At 41.6% G+C, this 22,259-nt stretch overlaps 1 protein-coding gene across 6 annotated transcripts; it reads left to right on the forward strand.

Moving 5' to 3' along the window:
- Positions 1-1,612: 1,612 nt before the first annotated feature.
- On the forward strand, positions 1,613-21,935 carry LOC128880138 (E3 ubiquitin-protein ligase HUWE1-like). Of its 6 annotated transcripts, XM_054129876.1 has the most exons (45): positions 1,613-2,412; positions 3,727-3,807; positions 4,231-4,449; positions 4,574-4,813; positions 4,902-4,964; positions 5,052-5,273; positions 5,384-5,655; positions 5,736-6,012; positions 6,098-6,742; positions 6,811-7,080; positions 7,168-7,677; positions 7,765-8,208; positions 8,520-8,633; positions 8,764-8,898; positions 8,986-9,272; positions 9,351-9,585; positions 9,673-9,795; positions 9,872-12,798; positions 13,098-13,239; positions 13,470-13,575; positions 13,655-13,942; positions 14,058-14,187; positions 14,280-14,421; positions 14,495-14,621; positions 14,697-14,846; positions 14,946-15,347; positions 15,474-15,678; positions 15,784-16,012; positions 16,096-16,276; positions 16,376-16,745; positions 16,824-17,000; positions 17,083-17,698; positions 17,804-17,973; positions 18,041-18,222; positions 18,314-18,373; positions 18,465-18,557; positions 18,641-18,762; positions 18,889-19,123; positions 19,215-19,490; positions 19,589-19,777; positions 19,858-20,045; positions 20,131-20,264; positions 20,359-20,524; positions 20,606-20,796; positions 20,979-21,935. In XM_054129876.1, exons 2-45 carry the CDS (start codon positions 3,763-3,765, stop codon positions 21,079-21,081), a joined length of 12,402 nt encoding a protein of 4,133 aa, XP_053985851.1. In that variant the 5' UTR covers positions 1,613-2,412; positions 3,727-3,762; the 3' UTR covers positions 21,082-21,935. The 6 variants fall into 6 exon arrangements, with proteins under 6 accessions (XP_053985851.1, XP_053985846.1, XP_053985847.1 ...); XM_054129871.1 differs by having other exon boundaries at positions 14,946-15,678; XM_054129872.1 differs by having other exon boundaries at positions 13,098-13,233; positions 14,946-15,678.
- The last annotated feature ends 324 nt before the right edge of the window (positions 21,936-22,259 follow it).

Raw genomic sequence — 22,259 nt, forward strand, 5'->3', positions numbered from 1 at the left:
ATAAACTATAACATGTCACACCATTTCGTATCTAAATGTGTTTCATGGATTTACGAGCTAAAAGAATATTCCAATATACAGGGTGATACTTCTAAGGTGATCGACGCGATTAGCTGTGAAAATTGAAAAATTATTCAGACAAAAAGTAATCAATTACAAGGATGGAAGTGCAGAGTAAAAAATCACAGTTAATTTAATATTACAATGAAATAAATCACATTTAATTTGAACAATGCATTAATTTATTCTTACCATGATTATGTTCTCTGCCCTAAAATGACCTCGTACGACGTTTTGAAACAGGTCTTCGAATTCGTCTTGAAAATGGCTATTACCCGCCTAAAGAAAAAAGTATTGCGTTCCATTTAAAACAATGAAGGTACCCTCCATCCAGAAAGAAAATAATTACCGTAACTTTCTTCCTCCCTCGAAACTGATTACTTTTTGTCTGAACAATTTTTCAATACGTCTTCAAATTTCACAGATAATCAGTCAACAATTAAATCACTAGGATGGATTCTCTAGATGGACCTCTAGGTGGATTCTAGAAAAAAAACCAAGTGGCTCATGACGGATTCTCATTGGTCCTCTTGTCGCAGTCAGTAAGGAACTTATTTATATTTAAAAAAAGGAAACAGAAACATTAGAATTAGACTCAAGTGAGAAATATTTGCTTCTCATTTTTAAGTAAGAGAAGAGAATCTACTTTGATATGGTTTCGATTTTATTCTAATACCAACAAAATCACGTCTGTTTAGTTTAGTGTTTAGCAATACCAAGTGAGGTATTATAATTATATCATGTGAAATTTTATATTGGTATTATAATACCAATTATAATATCAAGAAGTCATGAAGACTGTATAAGGAGATCCAACTCCATAAAAAAATTACTAGAAAACTGTTATCAAAATCCTGAGCTTTAAGTTGTGAATATTTCACCCACTCGCGGCGCAAGTGCGCACAACTACGATATTGATATGTCATATGTGTGTGTGTATTATCATATATGTATTATCATATATATAATATATATGATATATGTATATGATATATATATATATATATATATATATATATATATATATATATATACACATATGCATACATACATACATACATATATACATATATACAAAACTATAATATATAGTATATATATCACAACTTCAAGTTCAGGATTTTGATAATAGTTTTCTAGTGACTTTCTTAGGGAGTTGGATCTCCTTATACAGTCTTCATGATTCTAATACCAACAAAATCACGTCTGTTTAGTAACTAAAATTTCAAATGATATAATTATAGTACCAATTTTAATATTGCAATAGCAATAAAATCAGGTTTGATTAATAATTAAGACTTGATACGATTTTGTTCTAATGCCAGTAAAGCCACTTTTATTTAGTGACTAAAACTTGAAACGCCATTCGACCAATGAGATCGTTGTACAATGGAAACTTGGACCGCGGTTGATCGCGAGAGAAGATAGGCGACACGTCGTGAAAAGAGGGACACTAAGGTCCCGTTCTCAAAGCAAATGTTTCGCATCGCACGACCGATTTCCGAAAGCGTTTCGTCGACGCATGTTTCGTCGACGCACATAATGAAGAACAGTCACGGATGGTTACGAGGCGTCCTATCACACGAAGTGTTTCTCGGAAGCGAACGAATCAGAAAAATCAACGGATAGTAGGACACAACGTTCGCCAGACAATTCCTCTATTGCGCAGCAATAGAATGCGAGCGTATCGTTTCAACGAATACCTTGACGAAAGATGCGAAGCGTTTAACAGTGGTTAGCTAAGTGTTCCCTTGTTCCAGTCTTCTTGTCTATAGTGGTATACATGAGTGCGCGTACACAAGCAGCCAGTGCGGTGCACTAGGCGGTGATAAAATCATTTTTCTACGTGCCCTCGAATTGTGTCGTGTTTAGGACGGTGTCGTGCGAAGGTCGTGGACATTTTCGAGATCGTTCGAGAAGCTCGCGCCCCGTAAGCACGTTACGAAAAGGTTAAAACGTAAGGTGGACGATCCTCCTTGGAAAGCCTCGGTAAAATGGCGGTGATCGGTACTCCGATTGGCGCTAAGCGATAGAAGAGGATCGCGTTCCGTTCGCGTTCGCCAAGTTTTGTTTTGATTCAGTTCGAGATATATAATCGCGGAAACCGGTCGATTCGTGTCGCCCCGTCGAATCGTTCGCCCCCTCGGCCCTGTTTTAATCGTTCTGAGAAATTTAAGACTGGCGTCCCGTTAACGGAGATAATAAATCCACTCGAGAGGACGATCAAGGTGGTAAGAACCACCGACGGAACGGTTCCCGACGGCCGCGATGCCGCATCGTTCCGACCTCGAATTTATCGAAAGGCCGAACGACAAGGACGACTCTATCAAATCTTCGTCGGCTTATCTATAGGTGAGTTCTGCCACGAGCGCATCTTCGTCTTTTTTCTCCGCTATTCTCCCCGCGATTATTTTTTCATCGGCCCGTGCCTAGCTCAGAATTGCCATTTTCCTTCCGTATTTACCATTTCCCGTCGAGAATTCCTCGCTGCGCACGGCGCCCCTTTGTTGTTATTTTGTCCTCGAACGGATCCAAGTTAGGTTAGGCCCCTGAAACCGATGACTGTGCATCTTAACGATTCGCTAACGCACACTTCTCCATGAAATGCTCGCGATAATGCATGGCTTTACGCGGAACTTCCACAACTCCGCCAATATGGAGATAATTTACGCGAAATTTTTATGTAACAATTGCCCCCCCGATCCTGTTTCGAGCCATTCGCGTTCAACGTTTCGCCAAATTCCGCATTATAATTAGCTCCTGCTGGTTGGAAAAAGTATTTTATCGATTGCACGAGAGTATTTAATACCGACTGTTTCGCGCGGTATTTTGTTAATGTTGAAAATTACCCCTTCCTGATGAAATAATTGATGACTGTTGGTACAAGTTATTTTAAATGTGTATTTAACGTATATTCTTTGAAAATTGCGTATGTTTGTAAGCAAACAATGTTGTGTTGCACGAACAGCTCCAAATTTTCAAGTCATTTTTGTTGGAACGACTCTCATTGATTTGGTATTGATAAAATTTCAAGAGGTAACCGAGCAATTGACTTGAAACTTTACATGCCTTATCAAAATATGTCTACCTGTCTTTAGTATGTAAAATTTAATGTATGAATACTATCATTTTCTTACTTTTTTTTTTTTGTAACTAATTGAAGTATTAGTGCTAGCCATTCTTATATGAATTAGAAAAGTATTTTGTTGTTGTTTCTGAGCGAATTTGTTATTATTAGTTTTATCAACATCAACAACACCTATGATTAATACCTATCAGTTATATTTAAATGCAAAAAATAAAACATTCCTTCGAAATGATTCATTTTATTGCTGGATAAACCAAAATCCTGCTTTGATAAAATTAAACTTTTAGAGCTTAACATATTTTTGTGGAACAATTCAGAGACGAAATTTCTAGAAATTTCTAGATTATATGAAAATTTTAAATACTACTCTGTATGTAATTTTGTTAATGTTACTGAAACTTATAACACAATATAAATGAAGATCTATATTTAAAATATAAGTGGTATAAGTGGCTCCAAAACTATTTATATTTATGTAAACACATTGTAAATTTAATCGCAAAATAAATTTCAGTTTATAGACTAGTGTTTATTTTTCAAACCTCTCAAGATTTATTATAAGTAAATAATTGTTTCAGATCTTAAATTTGCAAAGGAAGCCATCATCTGCCAAAATGAAAATTGACAGGAGCAGATTGAAAAAGTGCACTTCCGAAGCGGTAAGTACTCTATTATCTGTGTTTTACTTTCTACTTAACAAGTGCTGTATTAAAATATAAAGTATGTAAATTAAATATTGTCTTGGCAAATGTGATTAGCATCGAAAAATGATTTTCTTTCACCCTTCCAATATGTAATTATATCTACTTAAAACATCAATTTTTAATATCCTTGATAAACATCAAGGTAAAGGTATTCTAGAGTTCCCTTAAGAATATCCAGAATGTTCCAGAACGAACCTGAAGTTTAGCTCTGAGTTATGTCTGGGTTATTTCAACGTATAAACACAAACTTCTACTCAAAAACTAAGCCAAAATTATAGGAAAACATTAGAAAAAATCATTTTTCAGTGCACAACTACAATAAATTTCTATTTAATGAAAAATGTTGGCAAGTATCACAGTGGAATTAAATTTTTCCAGCCGCCAGAATGCCAGGCGCTTATAAGCAAGCTATGCTCATGCTCTCATGCAGAATTGCTAGAGGAGCTGAAGCAAATATATGCATGGACCGTTGGCAAATGTGAACTGTTCCATTGGATTGATGTGTTAGATCTTAGCGACAGCATTTTGGAAGAAGCGGCGGCGAGAAGTCCGGATAATCCATGGGAACTAGCCTGTGATCTGCCTCAGAATAGAGAGGTATGAAATTGTTACATAATTTTCTTTTCAATTGTCTTCAAATCTTAATCTTGATCTTTAATAGCGCAATAAAGTATACACCTAAGCGAAGATGATCCTCATCCCACATTATTATTTAATACAGGCAAAAGAACTTCTTCTTTGGGTTCTTCACTTCACAACACTGTTGATTGAACACTCGTTTTCACGGCATTTGTACAACAGTATGGAACATCTGGTGTCATTGTTATCGAGCTGCGATATGAACGTTGTTCTTTGTGTATTAAATCTTCTTTACATGTTTAGTAAACGTAGTAATTTTATTACACGTTTAAACAGTGATAAGAGGCAAGCTTTAATAAATAGGCTTAATCACCTAGCAGAGGTGAGTGTTATTAAATAATAATTAAGAATTATATTTCATATGTTTTTTAAACAAAGATTGCGATTCATAATTATTCCTCGAATTTTAGAGCTGGGGTGGTAAAGAAAACGGTTTTGGTTTGGCGGAGTGTTGTAAAGAATACCCAGATGAGGTAATAGAAATTTCCTGAAACAAATCTTATTCAAAAAATTTATGTCGTACGAAATTTAATAATACTTGGACTTTTTCATTTCTCCAGCCACTTCCAGCGAGTGCCACGACGTTGCATTTCGAATTTTACGCAGAGAATACCAACGCGCCGGATGCATCAGACGCCGCATCGAATTCTGGTACAAAGAAACTTGGACAGACGAACTTCGTAACATGTATACACATAGAAAATGTGGATAAATTTGGTAAAACACCGGCACAAATAATGAACGATCTATTGAAAGTCTACAATGTACCCCAAGATCGACAGGTAAAAATATGAGAACAATAACGTGAAAACCCTTCGCTCGCGAAAATGAAAATGAAAAAAAATGATGTAATGTTAACAAATAAATAAATAGGATTAAAATTTCTTTCCAGATGGCGCTATTCACACATATAAGACTGGCACACAGTTTTTCCGACTATCGAAGACGTCTGCAGTGCGTTCAAGCTCGGCTGCAAGCATTATCGGTACTTGTATATAGTAACGCGCTCCAAGAAAATGCACATAGTTTACTGCATGCTGGACTTTTAGAAGAATTAGTCGAACTATTGGAACTTCCACACGCACATCTCGTTGAAATGCGTGCAGCAGCACTGCGGACTCTTACTAGCATCATTCATTTAGATCGTAATCCACATTTTCCCAAGTGAGTAAAAGTTTAATACAACGACGATTTTCGCGTGTTGCTTCACTGAAACAAGAAACAAATTTAAATTTTATTTTCAGGAAACCTGGTTCAAGGTTAAACATGATAATCGACGTCACAGGAGCCAGATCGTATCACGGATTTTTTCCTGTATCGATTCGCACGTGTATCTCGCAGTTAATTTCACCTCCAACCGATGGGAAACCTTTTCCATTACCGCTTGCCACAGCATTGTTCAGCTTTCTTTACCATCTCGCTAGCTACGAAGCCGGAGGCGAAGCTCTCATCAGCTGTGGAATGATGGAAAGCTTGCTAAAAATTATGAACTGGCCTGGTACCGAGCTAGAACACATAACGGTGAGTAGACATTTTTTAGAACATACTCCTATTATTTTCTTTTCACCTTGATAACCAATACGCGTTATTCTTTTTTGCATCGCAGTTTGGAACAAGGGCAGTCCGCGTAATAGACTTAATAACGAACATAGACATGCAAGCGTTTCAAGCTCACAATGGCCTAGCGTGCTTCATTAATCGCATCGACATGGAAGTGAACGTTTGCAAAAAGGAGCAGCCGTTCGAGATAGAACCGTTTCTTTATCAAGACAACCCGCAGTCGTCTCGCGAAAGATCCATAGAGAGGGACGACGATTCCGCAGCTTCGCGACGTTTAACCGAGCCGTACGACGAGCGCGAGGAATCGTCCAATCCGATGGAATTCTCGGAAGACGAAAATATGAGCTCGAAGGCGGAGGACAAGAGTGAACAAATACAGGATTATTCTGCCGTAAAAACTGGAAAAACTTGTCTGCCGCAGCGTGCCGCGCTTTTAAAATCAATGTTAAATTTTGTAAAGAAAACTATACAAGATCCGGCTTTTTCTGACAGCATTAGACACGTTATGGAGGGCACTTTACCCTCGTCTCTGAAGCACATTATAAGTAATTCGGAGTATTACGGGCCTTCACTCTTTCTGCTCGCCACGGACGTTGTCACGGTATACGTTTTCCAAGAGCCGTCGTTGTTGTCGTCTCTGCAGGATAATGGATTGACTGATATCGTGTTACATGCTTTACTTATTAAAGAAGTAAGTGAATCAGTTCTAACGTAGACTGCGTAAGCAGAGCAAGATTTAATTTATATTTTTCTTTACAGGTTCCTGCCACTAGAGAAGTTCTAGGATCATTACCCAACGTGTTCAGCGCCCTGTGTTTAAATCAGCGCGGATTAGAGTCGTTCGTGAAACGACGTCCGTTCGGGCGTTTGTTCAAAGTGCTCTTGTCGCCGGTCTATCTATCCGCGATGAGACGACGTCGAAGCGCGGAAGCTTTGGGCGATACGGCGACGAACCTAGGGAATGCGATGGATGAGTTAATGAGGCATCAACCGAGCTTGAAAGTTGACGCGATCGGCGCTATCATAAAAGTACGATTTTGTTAAGCGGCGTTATTTAAATTCCAGTTTACGGATTAATTAGCTCTGTAAATAAAAATCTTTTTTCTTTCTACACAGTTACTAGAGAAACTCTGCGTCTTGGGTTGCGATCCTCGGTACATATGCCTGCGAGCCACGAGTAAATCCGACAATTCGCCATCGAATTCGGCGTCTGGAAGTCGTCAGTCTGGGGGACAATCCGTCGGAGTCGGAGTCGGTGACTCTGGGGGCGGTGGAGGCGGCGGAGGCGGAAGCAGTAGCGACGAAGAAGAGGAGGACGAGGAAGAAGCCAGCACGAGCTCTCATCCTCAGCGCGAGGAACAACCTTCGCCATCCTCCGCGCAACCTGGCCCGCCTCCTCAGCCCAGAGAAAAGACTCCGATAGCTCTGGTGGAATACATACACAACGTCATGAAATTCGTCGACGCTATTCTCAGTAACAATTCCACCGACGATCATTGCAGAGAATTCGTTGCCCAAAAAGGCCTCGTGCCGTTGCTATCCATCCTAGGGCTACCGAATCTTCCAGTAGACTATCCAGTCGCGCAAGCTGCTCAAGCTGTAGCCTCAGTTTGTAAAAGTATCTTGGTAAGCATCTTCGATATATTCGTCAAGGTCTCGCTATCGATTTCTCTTTAAACTAAAATTAAAACAACGAACGTTTCTTGATTTCAGAATCTTGCGCACGAACCCTTGGTCCTTAAAACCGGCTTGTCCCAGCTAAACGAAGTCTTGAACCTGTTGAAACCGCTCCACAGTCACATGGAAACGCCAGGAGGTTCCGTTTTGTTACACGAACTCGCGTCCGCTCCGAATTTGGAGACAGCTTTCACGAGCGACACAGCGACACCTTTGCTCCATGCTATGAACGCTGCCCACGGATACGTGGTGATGTTCGTTCACGTGTGCCGAACCAGTCAAAGCGAAGTCAGGAATCTATCTATGAATCACTGGGGTTCGGAGCTTGGCTTGGCTGTTCTGAAAGGTCTCTCCGAGCTGTACATGTCCTTGGTTTGGGAGAGCACGCTGCTGTTGGCGCTCTGCAGCGAAGACACTATTCCCGCTGGCTGTGACTTTGGAAAAGAGGACATGGATAAATTGGTCCCACCTGAATTGAAGGTACGTCCGTTTGTAAAACGTAAACCTAAAGTTAATTTAATTCCGTACCCTAAATCTTTATACGTTCTATCGAATACACCAATTGTTTTTATTTTTTTTTATTTTTTTTTTTATTTTATTTTTTTTAAATATATATTCATATAGTTTTGGTTCTCATTCACTGTAGTTAGATAATACGACTTAACTCTAGAACACCACGCTTCGTTTCCATTCGACCCTAGCGTGACATTCTAGGATTAAGAAGTAGTAAACTTTAGTTTCTAATAAGTTCTAAACGATTTATGACGTAATGTTTCAAATTAATGAACTAGAACGATGGCGAAACTTCTGGCTGGTCAGGTGGTGTATCCTCAGATATGGGAAGTAATGGAATGACTACAGCCATGGAAGCCTTGAGTACAGATCCACCACCTGTACCCATGGAGGTACAAAAATTATAAATTTTAACAATTAGTCGAGTATAAAGAACAAAGTAGAGAGACATGACTTAAGTAGATAGAACGAAACTTTCGACTTCGCCGAAGTGCATTTTTATCGAAACGTTGATCCTCGTAGGTGGACGATAAACCAAACGTTGGTACAGGAAGAGCGTCTCCGAGTTCTCATCAGCTCAAGTACATTAAACCATTGCTGGGTGCCTCGTCGAGACTGGGAAGAGCACTAGCAGAATTGTTTGGTCTACTTGTGAAGGTACTTGAAATATTTTTATATCGCATTCTATTAAAATCGTTCGAGGCTGCGCGCGTATTTCTAATTCTTTAATTTAAACCTGTTCAGCTTTGCATGGGTTCTCCAGTCAGACAACGCAGGGGACAGTACATGCCTCCAACGCCAACTCTTCCTTCGCAAGCAGCTAGAAGCGTAGCAACAGCATTAAATTGTTTATTAACACGCGGATTGACCTGGGATATACTACCTCCGTCACCGATACCTAAGTTCAAATTGACTTTCTTGATATGCTCTGTAGGTTTCACGTCTCCCATGCTATTCGATGAAAAGAGGCATCCGTATCACTTGATGCTTCAAAAGTTTGTCAAGCTGGGCGGACAAAATGAATTTTTTAAGTAAGTTTTCGATAATTAACGAGATGTTCGTACAAAGATGAAACAAACTCTACAATTTTATGCACGTACAATTTTTAGCACTTTCCATTGGGCTTTGTCTGGAGGCGGACAGTTTCCATTATCGGAAGGATTAGAGCATCCGAACTTGCCCGATGGCACTGGAGAATTCTTAGACGCGTGGCTCATGCTTTTGGAGAAAATGGTGAATCCCAAAGCTATCCTGGACTCGCCTCACGTAGTTTCTACAAAATGTACGGGAATATACAAGGTGTACGAATTCGATCCAATAAAATACCTCACTGATATTCACAAGGTTTGTATGGAACAAAGTCTCGTATTTAGCGATAAACAAATTTCTAATATAATTAATATATTCCTTTGTATCCCATTAATATTATAGAAAGCCTTCGAGGCAGTGATGCTAATGTGGGGTAAGAAACCATTGAAGAACTACGGAGCTCGTATGACGGAATCAATTTTATCCATCTTACGACACATTCTGCGAGGCGAGAAAATCATCAAGGTACGTCAACATAACCTAACTCGTTAGAATTTTCAAAGAGAATAAAAATCTAAAAAGTAGTGATACGTGTTACCAGGAACGCGCAGAAAAGAAGGAAGAGAATACTGAAGGAGCGAATACCAGCAGCACCAGCGGTGGTACTAGTGGAATTGGAAGGACTGGAACAATAACTGATCGCAGAGAAGAACCAGAAGCGGATCTGTTAAACTTGGAACACCTCAGACAACTGATGGATATGGGTTTCAATAGAGCAGACTGCATAGAAGCTTTGCTTCATACGTTGTCGGTCGAGCAAGCTACGGATTATCTTCTCACTAATCCCGCTACATTGCGCAGATCAGATGTCCCCGCGGGCGATGGAAGTGGACAGGGTCTGATAATGGACTTGGAATTGGTCGACGACGATCAAATAATGCACGCGATAGCGATGTCGCTCGGAGAAGCGGAAACGCGAAAGGTTTCTGGCCCGGAAGAACCTACTCGCGAGATCACTCTAACAGAAAGCATAGATGAATTTACAAATAGCGCTTTAAGTCAGTGTTTGAACTTGTTAGACCTCATGCCTGACACCGTGTATAGAATCTGCGATTTATTGGTTACCATTACTAAGAGGAACGGAGACGAATGGCGCACTAATATGTTGCTACAGCTCATGAATGAGATCGGCAGTCTGGTAGATTATTTAATCGACATCACTCAGAGCCCGTATCCGACCGCAGGTGCGCGATTAGTAGAATGCGAGGAAGCCAACAAGTTCGCTGGACGCATCTACCTTTTCACATTGTTTTTCGAGGGAACGTTCAAAGAAATGCAAGTGCCCTGCGCTCTGATGGTCCAAGAATTGGACATGTTCGACTTGTTCGTACGATTGTTAGTAGCGAGCGAAGGGCCGCTCACGGCGAATAAAAACAAACCCATTAAAGATAACAATAAAAATGCGACCCCGACTACGAACACTCCGAAATGGCTGGCGCCTTTATTGTTGCTTATAGATCGATTGGAAAAAGTAGCGATATTTACTAAGAGGCAATTACTGATGCACAGGGTAACGAGACATCAGTGGAAGTGGTTTGACATAAGCTCAGGAAAGTGGACGTTGTATTCCCCGGTAAATAATCAAATAATCAACGACGCGTATTGGGCTGGCGAATCCAGCACAAGAATCACGTGCGGCAGGCGAAGATATCTCATCAACTTTTCTTCCATGACACAAGTGAACGAGGAAAGCGACAATAGAAGACCCATCACGATGGATTTCAAATATTACCGAACCGAAGATGGCGGATTCGGTCCCGAATGGAAAATGGACACGGACGAGAGCGAAACAGAGGAGGGTCGAAACACGTTCGAGCACGGATTGAATCCTCACCAAGCTCCGGACATCATCCGCACCTGTGTGAAATTGTTAGCCATCCCAGTGGACCGAGACGCCCTGCACGCCTTGATGAAGGTTTGCCTTCGACTCACGAGGCACTACGAGAAGGCAAAGATATTTGCTCGCGAGGGCGGCGTGAAGCTTCTCCTGGAAATGACACAGGCGAGTAGCTTCATAGGATGCGTCCCTCTGAGTACTCTGTTGATACGTCACACCTTGGAGGAGCCGCGTACTCTTCGACTGGCCATGGAAAAGGTCATTCGGACTCGTACCCAGGGCAACATTCCCCCGACGTACAAAGAGATCCTATTCATGACGCGTCAAATCAGCAGCGCCGTTTGTCGTAGCCCTGAGGTCTATCAAGAGGTCTGCAAGAACATCTTGAGAGTCGACGTCAATTTACTGAGAAGAGAGGACGCTGATAATAGATTGATCGTAAGGGCTCTGCATCCACGGCATTCTCCGGCTCTGCCAATGGTGGAAGATGTCTCCGTGTCGGTCGTTCGCGACCTACTGAACGCTCTTATCAAACCCATGCCAATTCTTCCCGACGATACTACAGCTACACCCACGGGTAGTCCAGAAAAGAAGACTACTCACTCCAGTTCTACCGTGGCAACAACGTCCACCCGTCGAGACGTTCTGAGGAACAACGCCACAACGACGAACGATCCCCTCGACGACGACGACCAAGTCTCCCACATAATACCACTGAAGATTTACCCAGACATCGGCACCAACGGCAAGGTCGAGCCAGAAGAAGCTAAGAAACCGTTGCTGGCGAAGTCTGCTATACTGAAGATTCTAGCGGAAGCTGTTCGTTCTTACGGCGCGGTGGCGTGCTTGATCACGGATCACGTGTATCGGGCAGGTCAGAGCGAGATGGTGACCGAAGATACGACAGCTCTCGCCTTTCTTTTGGACAAGCTCTTGCCAATGTTGCCAGAGAATTCCAGCGATAGACAATGCAGCAGCATGGCCAGGATGTTAATTGCTGCGATTGCTTCTTGCAACCACTCCTCGGACGCCCAGACGACTCTGGTCACCGAGGTGAAGGCTGCTCTAACGAGAACCCTGACGCTCCCAGAAAGCTCTGAGAAACACGCCCAGCTTCAACTGTTGATCGGTTTGATCTCCACGATGATCGATAGCTGCCCTCCACCGAACCCAACTCACCAATTGAGGGCCTCTTTGAAGACTCATCAGTACAACAACGTTAACTACATCGTCAGGCTCATGTTGAGGAAGGGAATAATCACGGATCTAGCGAAGATTCCCCATAGCTTGGATCTATCGAGCCCAAACATGGCTGGTACCATCAACGCTGCTTTAAAACCGCTCGAGACACTGTCGAGAACCATAAACCAACCCATGCCGGGCACCGTGAGCAATCAATTCTCGAAACCAAAAAGCAGGACCGTCCAGGAAGAGCCTATCGGGGAACAGACGGGTACCACGACGTCCGAAGCGACTCATGCCGTCGGAGAGGAAGTAAACGAGGACGCGGAGAACACCGAACACGATATATCCGTCACTGCTGAGAGCCTCGAGCCTACTTCCGAGAGCCAAGTGCACGAAGAAGGGGACGAAGCTGCTCTGGAAGAGATCATGGATCAACTTCTGGAAAGGTAACCATATGTAAATGATGTCAGTTACACTTTGTCCAGCAAGGTGAATTTTGTGGTAAAGAAAAAACCAAGTGATACAAAGTAATGTTTCGTTTTGTTTACCTGAGCCTTTACCCTTGCTGGACGATATATGAATAGAAAGTTATAAATATTTCTCGCTCTTGAAACACAGTACACCTTTTAAATATTTTTGAATATCTTAGAAAAACTAGTAAAATTTTATTATTGAGAATTTATATTTGTATAAATAATACCATCATTTTTGGGGCGTATAAGCTACTGTACTTATAATCAAGTAGTGTACTGTTTTCCAGGGACGGGTCCGCCGTGGCGGAGGAGCAGTCCTCTAGGCCTCACAGACCAATGGATATCGACGACGAGAGTCTCGCTATACACGACGGGGAAGCTGATTTCGACCCGACACGAGACACCACAGTAAGAGTAACATCGCTTTCTTTTCAACTTCTTTCGATTATCCGTAAAAAACTTTGCTTTCAAAAAGATAATGTCCACGCGTACAAACTATCGTTCAAGCAAATACAGTAACTGGTTCACATTCGACAGTTTTTCTTGTTGTCGACGGAACATTATGTTGAAATGTAAAGCAAGGTGGTTTTGAAACCGTTGGATCCTTGTACGTTTAGAATACAATGCAATGTCGTACCTTCTAGGAGGATCTGATGAGCTCCGACTCGGACTCCGACAGTAATCCATCCGACGACAACGAAGACGAAGTACAGGACGACGAAGATGAAGAAGAGGAAGAAGAGGACGATGGTAATCTAATAATAATTAATTAAATCCCCGTCGACTGTAATATTTCAGAGAATATTAAAAATGAGTGAATATGTATTAGGGGAAGAAAATGAAGAGGAAGAGGAGGAGGAAGAAGATGGATCGTCTAATTACGAAGAGGATGGAATAGAATTTTACGAGGACGTCGGAGAGAATAGCGTTTTCAGAATGTTCCCATCGACTGAACGCGACGGTAGCAACGTTGTCATGATTCAACACAGTATCGACAATCAGGACAACGTGAATTCGTCCACTCCTGTTACACCGCGACCTAGTATTCCTTGGAGTACAACGTTTCCTTTACCTCTGGGACTTTTCGAAGAACCTCCCTCAGTCTCCGAAGCCAATGGTAAATGTGAACATGGGATTACAGGAACTCATAGCATACATATCTATTTATTTACAAAATTGCTTGTAGAAGTACCTCTCGAAGTAAATGTTTATAGACGTGTATTCTTTTTCAGGTATTAACCCGCATCCGTTGCTAATACCATCTCCTAGTACAAGGGCCCAGAGAGCCATGCGACAACGAAGGTATCAGTATCTTCATTTAACGAACCCACGAAATCCGAATCCGCCTGTAATATTGCAAAGGTAAATTAATTCGAAATACAATAAAAATAACAAAGTATTTAACTCAAGTATCGTAGCCGTACGAATTGTAATTGTTCTATTTATAATTTCAGACTCTTAGGCCCAGCCGCGCAAGCGCTTCCCTTGTCCGCGAGTCAAGTTCTGGCCTCGAGTTTCAGAGACACGCGTGTTGTCGTAATGGACAACGGGCTTGGTATACTCACTAATCAAGAAGAGGAACAAATAGACTTTGTGGTTCGTAATATTTATATCGTTAATAAATATTAAAAGATATTTAATAAGTATTTACGGTAACATTTTCTTTCAGGATCAATCTGGCTATCTTTTCGGGCCCAGTCTTGCAGCCACGTTGAACAATATTCCAACCGCGTTGCATTGGTGGATCGAGGAGAGTAAATTGTTAGACGGAGACTCTCAGCCAGATTGTTGCGTTGGTAAATATTTGGCGTCGCTAAAAAATATCGATTCTTAAACATAACCTCTTAACATTTTTCAACTTTGTGTTATAGGCGTTGTACATAAACTAATCCCTTATCTGGAGATACGCAGAAACGCTGTCCTAGCGGAGCGAAAGGAGAGACGTAAGAAGCAACACAGTTCCGAGAAGAAAGATGAGAAAGATGGCAAAGAGGAAAAAGATCACCTAAATAACACGGAATGTACGTTAATGATTTATTTGAATTTGATTTAAGAACTATCCAACTCTGAAAATCCTCCATGTAGTACGTGTTTAAAATATAATTATTTTTAACGATCAGCTGGTTCTTCTGCCGTGATACCCATGGAAGAGCAAAGGTCAACAGCGTCAACATCTCAGAGAGAAGACGCGAATAATCTCGTCACCGGATTCGAAACGTCCGTCGAAACAACTCGGCAAGAACGCACCCCAGACGAGGACATAATCGACGTAACGGGTGAAATGGAGGTGACGGTTCAAGAGGACGAGGAAAGACCTCCGCCGCCTCCACCACCCGAGGAACAATCGTCGGAACCCAGGGATCCCCAAATAAGTACTCTGGAGATAGCGGAAACGCGCAGAATAAGACCAACGGATCGCGTCGCCGAAGGATCCAACGCCAACGAGGCGTCTAGTCGATCCATCGTCAACGAGGCGTCTAGTCGATCCAACTCGTCAATAGTGGTTGATTTTAGTCAAGAAGGTAACGAAGATTTGTCGAGAGAAAGTGGTGACTCGTCTGAATGGATCAGAATGCTTTTAGCCAATGACAGTCAGTCGAACGTTGAACGAAACGCAAATGTTCTTAATCAAGATCCCACCACTTCAGCGTCAGAAAACATTAACCCAGAAACGACAGAACCGCAGCAGCAACAACAGCCCCAGCAACCGGAGCAACCGCAACCGTCGCAACAGCAGCAGCAACAACAGCAACAGCAGCCTCAGGAACAACAATTACCCGATGGCGTGGATCCGTCATTCTTGGCTGCACTACCTGAAGACATGCGCGATGAGGTTATAGCCGAACAGCTCAGGTACCCGTCATGTCTAACATTTATCATTTGTATTTAACAAATAACGAATCAAAGCTTAAATTTCGCGAATGAAAATAAATTGAACATTGTTCAAAATTGTTGCAGACTTCAACGAATTCGGCAACGAGCGCAGGCAACCGTGGTCGAAGAATTAGCAGGACCGGTCGAGGTTAATCCAGAATTTTTAGCTGCTCTGCCACCAGCGATCCAAGAGGAAGTTCTCGCTCAGCAACGTCTTGAACAACAACGGCACGCTGCTGCATCCGCCAATCCGGAAGATCCCGTCGACGCGGCTGCTTTCTTCCAGAATTTACAGCCTTCTCTTCGACAAGCAGTTAGTACATTAACATATGCAAAACAATGAAGTTATTCTTAATGTATTTTCTCGATATTTATCTGGTCGTTTACTGTACCCAGATTTTGACCGACATAGAGGAATCGCAAATATCCGTTCTTCCGCCCGACTTAGCCCAAGAAGCTCAGAACCTCAGGAGGGAGTGGGAAGCTCGAAATCGACACATGATGCAGGAAAGATTTCTTAACCACGTTAGTCAGGAGCACGCAACCTTGTCCAGCATATTAAGGAGCACCGGTGGAGGTAAACGACCGTCTTGATCCGTTGATTGAATTTCTAACGAAGCAACAAATGAAAAATGGACAAAGTTTAATTCGTACTTTTTCGCGTGATATTTAACAGGTAGAACTGGCGCCACGCGTTATTCGATCCACGCGGTTGCGCAAAGAGGCCAGTGGAGTCCGTGGAACGTACGTGGCGATTCTAGCATAACGCATCAGGGAGCAGGCTTGCGACTCAGGGGCAGACAATTGCTGGACCATGAGTCCATGGCCTGTCTACTGGTATTACTGTTTGTTGATGAACCAAAAATTAATACGTTAAGGCTTCATAGAGTTATCAGGAATCTTTGCTATCACGGTAGCACAAGGGAGTGGGTAGTTAAAGCCTTACTAAGTATCATGGAAAGAAGTAACGACGAGAATAAAGATATCGCCGCGGATTTCGGCGGAAAATTCAAAAGGAAAAGCTTGATGTCCACGATGGACTACCAGTAAGACATTTTTCTCAAAGCAGGCTGTATCGACCTCGGAACAATTTCTCTAAATTGCGCTTATGTTTCTTCCTCCAGTATCCCCAATATCTTCGACCAAAGAAACAACGCACAATCATGGATAAACATCAGCATCGACGCCGCGCTTGGATGTAGAGCGAACGTCTTTCAAATCGTCAGACACGGTGTGAAAAAGTCGGCGAGACAAGGCAGCAGTATCGCCATTCATCCCCAAGCCGCGCCCACGGTGTGCAGGTGAGTCGATGAAGTCTATTATTAAAAATTGAAAGTTTTCATTCGTCATGATTATAATCATTTGAATATTTATACCTTGCAGGCACACGTTGGATTTGTTGATATCACTGGCGAAAGGTTTCCCCGGATACTTCGTGCCGCTCAAGTCCAAGGAGGCGGAGGAAAAGGAAGGAAACAAAGAGAAGGATTCGAGTAACAAAGAAGAGCCTGGTTCGAAGAACAAATCCGCCTCGAAGCCTGGTAAAAGCGATCAGCCAGACTTCTGGGATATGCTCTTGAAACTAGACTCGTGCGCGTCGAAGAAAGGAAAGTCGGTGGCTAGGACGCATTCGAATTCGAACCTAGGAAACGAGCCGGAGTGCAGTACGACCACTTTCGAGGCCTCTGCTTTCGGTCAATTGATCTCTATGCTGAACTGGACGGTCATCAAGCGCAGCAGTCAGTTGACGGATAAACTGTTGAGACTGCTGTCGCTGATCTCGATTGGACTGACAGAAGTGAATCCATATCGCAGGCAGGAAGGAAATAAGAACAAGAAGACGGACGTGAACAAGGAACAGAGCGTCGCCGCGCCCGAGGAACACCTCAGATTGGCTGTACAAGTGCTAACCAGCAAGAGCTGTTCGGAGGAGGGACTCGAGGATGCAACTGCTCTGCTGCTTAACCTGTCCCATTGTCCTGATCCCACTAGGCAACTGGTAACGTCGTTAAGCCTAATCGAATACAAATAAATCAAAATATTAATACAAATCGAAATAATATCGATACAAATAACTATGGTATATTTCTTGGAATATTTTCAGATATTAAAACTATTAATGGAAGGTGCCATGGAACTGGCTAATATGGTTTGCGAGCATATAAATGATTTAATGATGGAATTGAAAGTTCTGAATCACGAAATAAGAAGGACTTACATCGACGAGCAACCTTCGACCAGTACCGGGGGTTCGCGTGGAATTCTCATGGATAGGTATGTACGATGTTAATTACTATTATCGTACAAGATATTTACTCATTAATTAATTGATCGAATATAGGTTTACAAACGAAAACGTAATAGTCACTGCACCGAGCAAGGTCAAAGCTGGAAGTGACCTTCAGCTACCATCAATGGCTGCCCTTGTTAGCAAAACTTCTAGTCAGGCATTCTTCTTAAGAATACTTAAAGTGATTGTACAGATAAGGGAAGCTGTACGTTTAGCGAACACTAAGAAAACAAGTACGTCAATTTATTATTTTCTTGCACCAAGGCTCCCGAAAGCGTCGAATTAAAAATACATCATTGAATTTTTTTTATATGTCGTTTACAGCCAATCAAACCACAGAAGGTACCGGAGATGCTGCTAGCACGACTCAAGCTCCAGAAGCAGGTAACTTAACAAACTTAATATTTACGGACACAAAACTGGTCCAAACTGCAACGAATCGGTGATTAATAAGATTTAAATGTATTTTTAAAAGGTGACGAAAATGCCGACGCTGACGTGCCTATGGATACAACGCAAGCGAACTCGTCTCAGTCTGAAAATGCGAAACCAAGTACCACATCTAATGGTAAATAATAAATGATAGCTTTATCATGGCGCTATAACTAATCAGTGAGAATACACAAGATTTATAACGTTCACTTCTTACAGCTGAAGAAAAGCTGCCGTTATTGAGTGAAAGTTTAGTCCTGGATCATTTGTGGGAAACACTCAGCGCTTGTCTATTGGAATTGGAATACACTCCCGACCATCACGCTGTTTTAGTTTTGCAGGTAAAGTATATTCTAAATTCTGAAATTCCTAGCAAGCAGTACATTTTCATTCTGTCAAACAATTTAACGAACTAAAACGACGGAATAATGGTAAATCAAATAACACGTTTTATATATGAAATTCAGCCTGCGGTGGAGGCGTTTTTCCTGGTACACTCGTCGCTGAGTACCTCTCGCGAGCGTCAGATGAGTACAAACGCGGAAACGCGCGAGGTTGTTCCCGACTTGGCGCCAGTCTCGCCAATTTATTCAGACAACGAAGGCACATCTCAGTCGGAAACTACCAATACATCCTGGGACATGACTCCGCCGCCTCAGAAGACGCTACCACCGGACCAACTCAAGTTCCTCAAATTTGCTGGTACGATATCGATTCCTGTCGCGATAAGATGCTGATTTAATAAACGCCCACCGTACTTAAAACCGTTCCAATGGATATGTTTCCCTTACAGAAACGCACAGAACCGTTCTAAACCAAATTCTTCGTCAAACAACCACGCATCTCGCGAACGGACCATTCTCTGTGTTGGTGGATCACACGAGAGTCCTCGATTTTGACGTGAAAAGACGGTACTTCCGCGCGGAATTGGAACGAATGGACGAAGGTATACGCAGAGAAGAATTGGCTGTGCACGTTCGCAGAAGTCACGTCTTCGAGGATTCCTTCAGAGAACTCCACAGACGAAACGCGGACGAGTGGAAGAATCGATTTTACATCGTCTTCGAAGGTACAGAATCCATGAAAATATAAATATTAAAACAAATAAGTAAATTCAATTCAAAGGTAGATATAATTGAATTAATGTTGTGTGTTATTAATTGCCAGGCGAGGAAGGTCAGGATGCCGGTGGATTGCTCAGAGAGTGGTACGTCATCATTTCCAGAGAAATCTTCAATCCCATGTACGCTCTGTTCACCGTGAGCCCTGGTGATCGAGTAACATACATGATAAACTCCTCTTCGCATTGTAATCCCAATCACTTGTGTTATTACAAGTTCGTCGGTCGAGTTATCGGTGAGTTCTCTTCTGAATTGTAGCTAGGAGAAAGCCAGACGATATATGAAACTGTCTAACGTTGACGATCACTTCCACAGCTAAAGCAATCTACGACAACAAGCTCCTGGAATGTTACTTCACTCGTAGTTTTTATAAACACATTTTGGGAATACTGGTGAAACACACGGACATGGAGAGCGAAGATTATAGTTTTTACAAGGGGCTCGTGTATCTCACGGAACACAATATCGCTGATCTTGGATACGAATTGACCTTCTCAACAGAGGTGAGTTCCATTCTTCGTGTATTTACTCATCTAAAATGTAACCTATATATATATATATATTATTTGTATTAACACTAATGTTTAGGTGAACGAATTCGGTGTAAATGATGTACGCGATTTAATACCAAACGGACGCAACATCATCGTCACCGAAGAAACGAAGTTAGAGTACATCCGGCTTGTCTGTCAGATGAAAATGACCGGAGCAATTCGTAAACAGTAAGTTCGCCGCTTTATCATCCGTACAGGCGATTGAAAGTATCTATAAAATTATAAACTACTTATTAAAATTGTATTCTATTTTTCTTTGTAGATTGAACGCGTTCCTAGAAGGTTTTTACGACATAATTCCAAAACGACTGATCTCCATATTCAACGAGCAGGAACTGGAACTGTTAATTAGTGGATTACCTAATGTAGATATCGAAGATCTTAAAGCCAATACCGAGTATCATAAGTATAGCGCAACTTCTTTACAAGTAAGTGCATCGTACTTTAAAAATAAAGTATAAAAATATATATGAAAAGATATAATGGTGAAATGTTGGTACGATTTATAGATTCAGTGGTTCTGGCGCGCGCTGCGAGGTTTCGATCAGGCAGACAGAGCTAAATTTTTACAATTTGTCACTGGAACTTCGAAGGTACCCTTGCAAGGTTTCGCCGCCCTGGAGGGAATGAATGGTGTACAAAAGTTTCAAATTCACCGCGAGGACAGATCGACAGACAGGCTTCCGTCAGCTCACACATGGTAAGTTCCTCAATGAATAAATTAAGATAATGGCGTATCCGCCATTTTGTATCTTTTATATCACTTCTATATCATATTCGTATTTAGCTACTTTAATTTGCTTTATTGCATGCAATTTCCATGCAAATGGAATTTTTACATTTATCACAATTAACTCTTTAATCGACTATTTTTTTCTTTAGTTTTAATCAACTGGATCTACCCGTGTACGAAACGTACGACAAGCTTCGCATGAATTTACTGAAAGCTATCCACGAGTGCAGCGAAGGTTTCGGTTTCGCTTAAATTCTAGCAAAGTCGAGCGAACCTTGCGTGACATTTTGTATGGGGTGAATCGAAGAGCGAAGGGTGTGAAGCGGGAAAAAAACAATGGAGAGAAGGAAGAATCGAGAGAGGGAGTAAAAATATAGAAAAGTTGCTAAAGAATTGTAAAAGTACCGTGAGAACGTATCGATCTTCGCTCAAGATCTAGTATATAAATGTTTACTCCGCTATATACATATTAAAACTAAAAAGGCGTATGTATATACGTATAATTAACAATGTAATTACCGATGATTCGTCGCTAGAGTTTATTTTGTTGAACGATCTTAAAGAGAGAGAGAGAGATGCAGAGAACTTAACGATAATTCCCGACCGAAAGGAAAACTTAATCGGACACTTTAGTTAAGGACCTTTACGATTAAGGTTAACTGATAAGGTACTCGGTGTAATTCATCGTTAAGAGAAAGCTGCGGGCTGAAGTAAATGTAATATAAATTGCGACTTGGTAGCCAGGAGCTCTCTTAATTAAAGGTTTTCGAGAGAAGAGATAATCGAATAGGTTTTTGCCAGAACGAACGAGGGCAAAGGAGGAACACACACAAAAGAAGAAGAATAAGCGACGGAAGTGTGCCTGGTAATCTGAATACGTGTTTATTTCCTTATATGCGTGAAAGAAAGAGATTGCAAGGAGCTAGAATACGTGAGCACTTGTGCGTGTATGGCAAGCGCGCATGTGTGTGCATGGGTGTGATCAGAATGAAAGAATAATTATTCAAGAAACCGATTAGACACGAGCCTAAATACGAAAAAAAACAAACATTTCATGATGTTATATCCTTACGCCCGCAACAACAAAAAAAAAAAACAAGAAATAACGTATGGTTGTACACTATTAGTATTAATAATTATATTATCTAATTCTTAATCGATAGTAATGATCATTAATTAATTAATATCGTTTTAATATTAATCATTCGAGAAATGTGATGTTGAAAAAAGGAAGTCGTGTAACTTTTTTCCTTTTCTTTTTTTTCCTATAGATAACGCGATCACGTCCATTCATCCCCCCCCCCCCCCGCGTTCGATCCTCGAACTTTCTTTGGCCAATCTCTGCTACGTCTGCTCTGGGAAAGTAATGAAATTTATGATCGAATATTAATTTTGTAAACACATCGAATGGGACAATATAATACTGTTTT

This window comes from Hylaeus volcanicus, chromosome 7, assembly GCF_026283585.1.
Source record: "Hylaeus volcanicus isolate JK05 chromosome 7, UHH_iyHylVolc1.0_haploid, whole genome shotgun sequence".
NCBI lineage: Eukaryota > Metazoa > Arthropoda > Insecta > Hymenoptera > Colletidae > Hylaeus > Hylaeus volcanicus.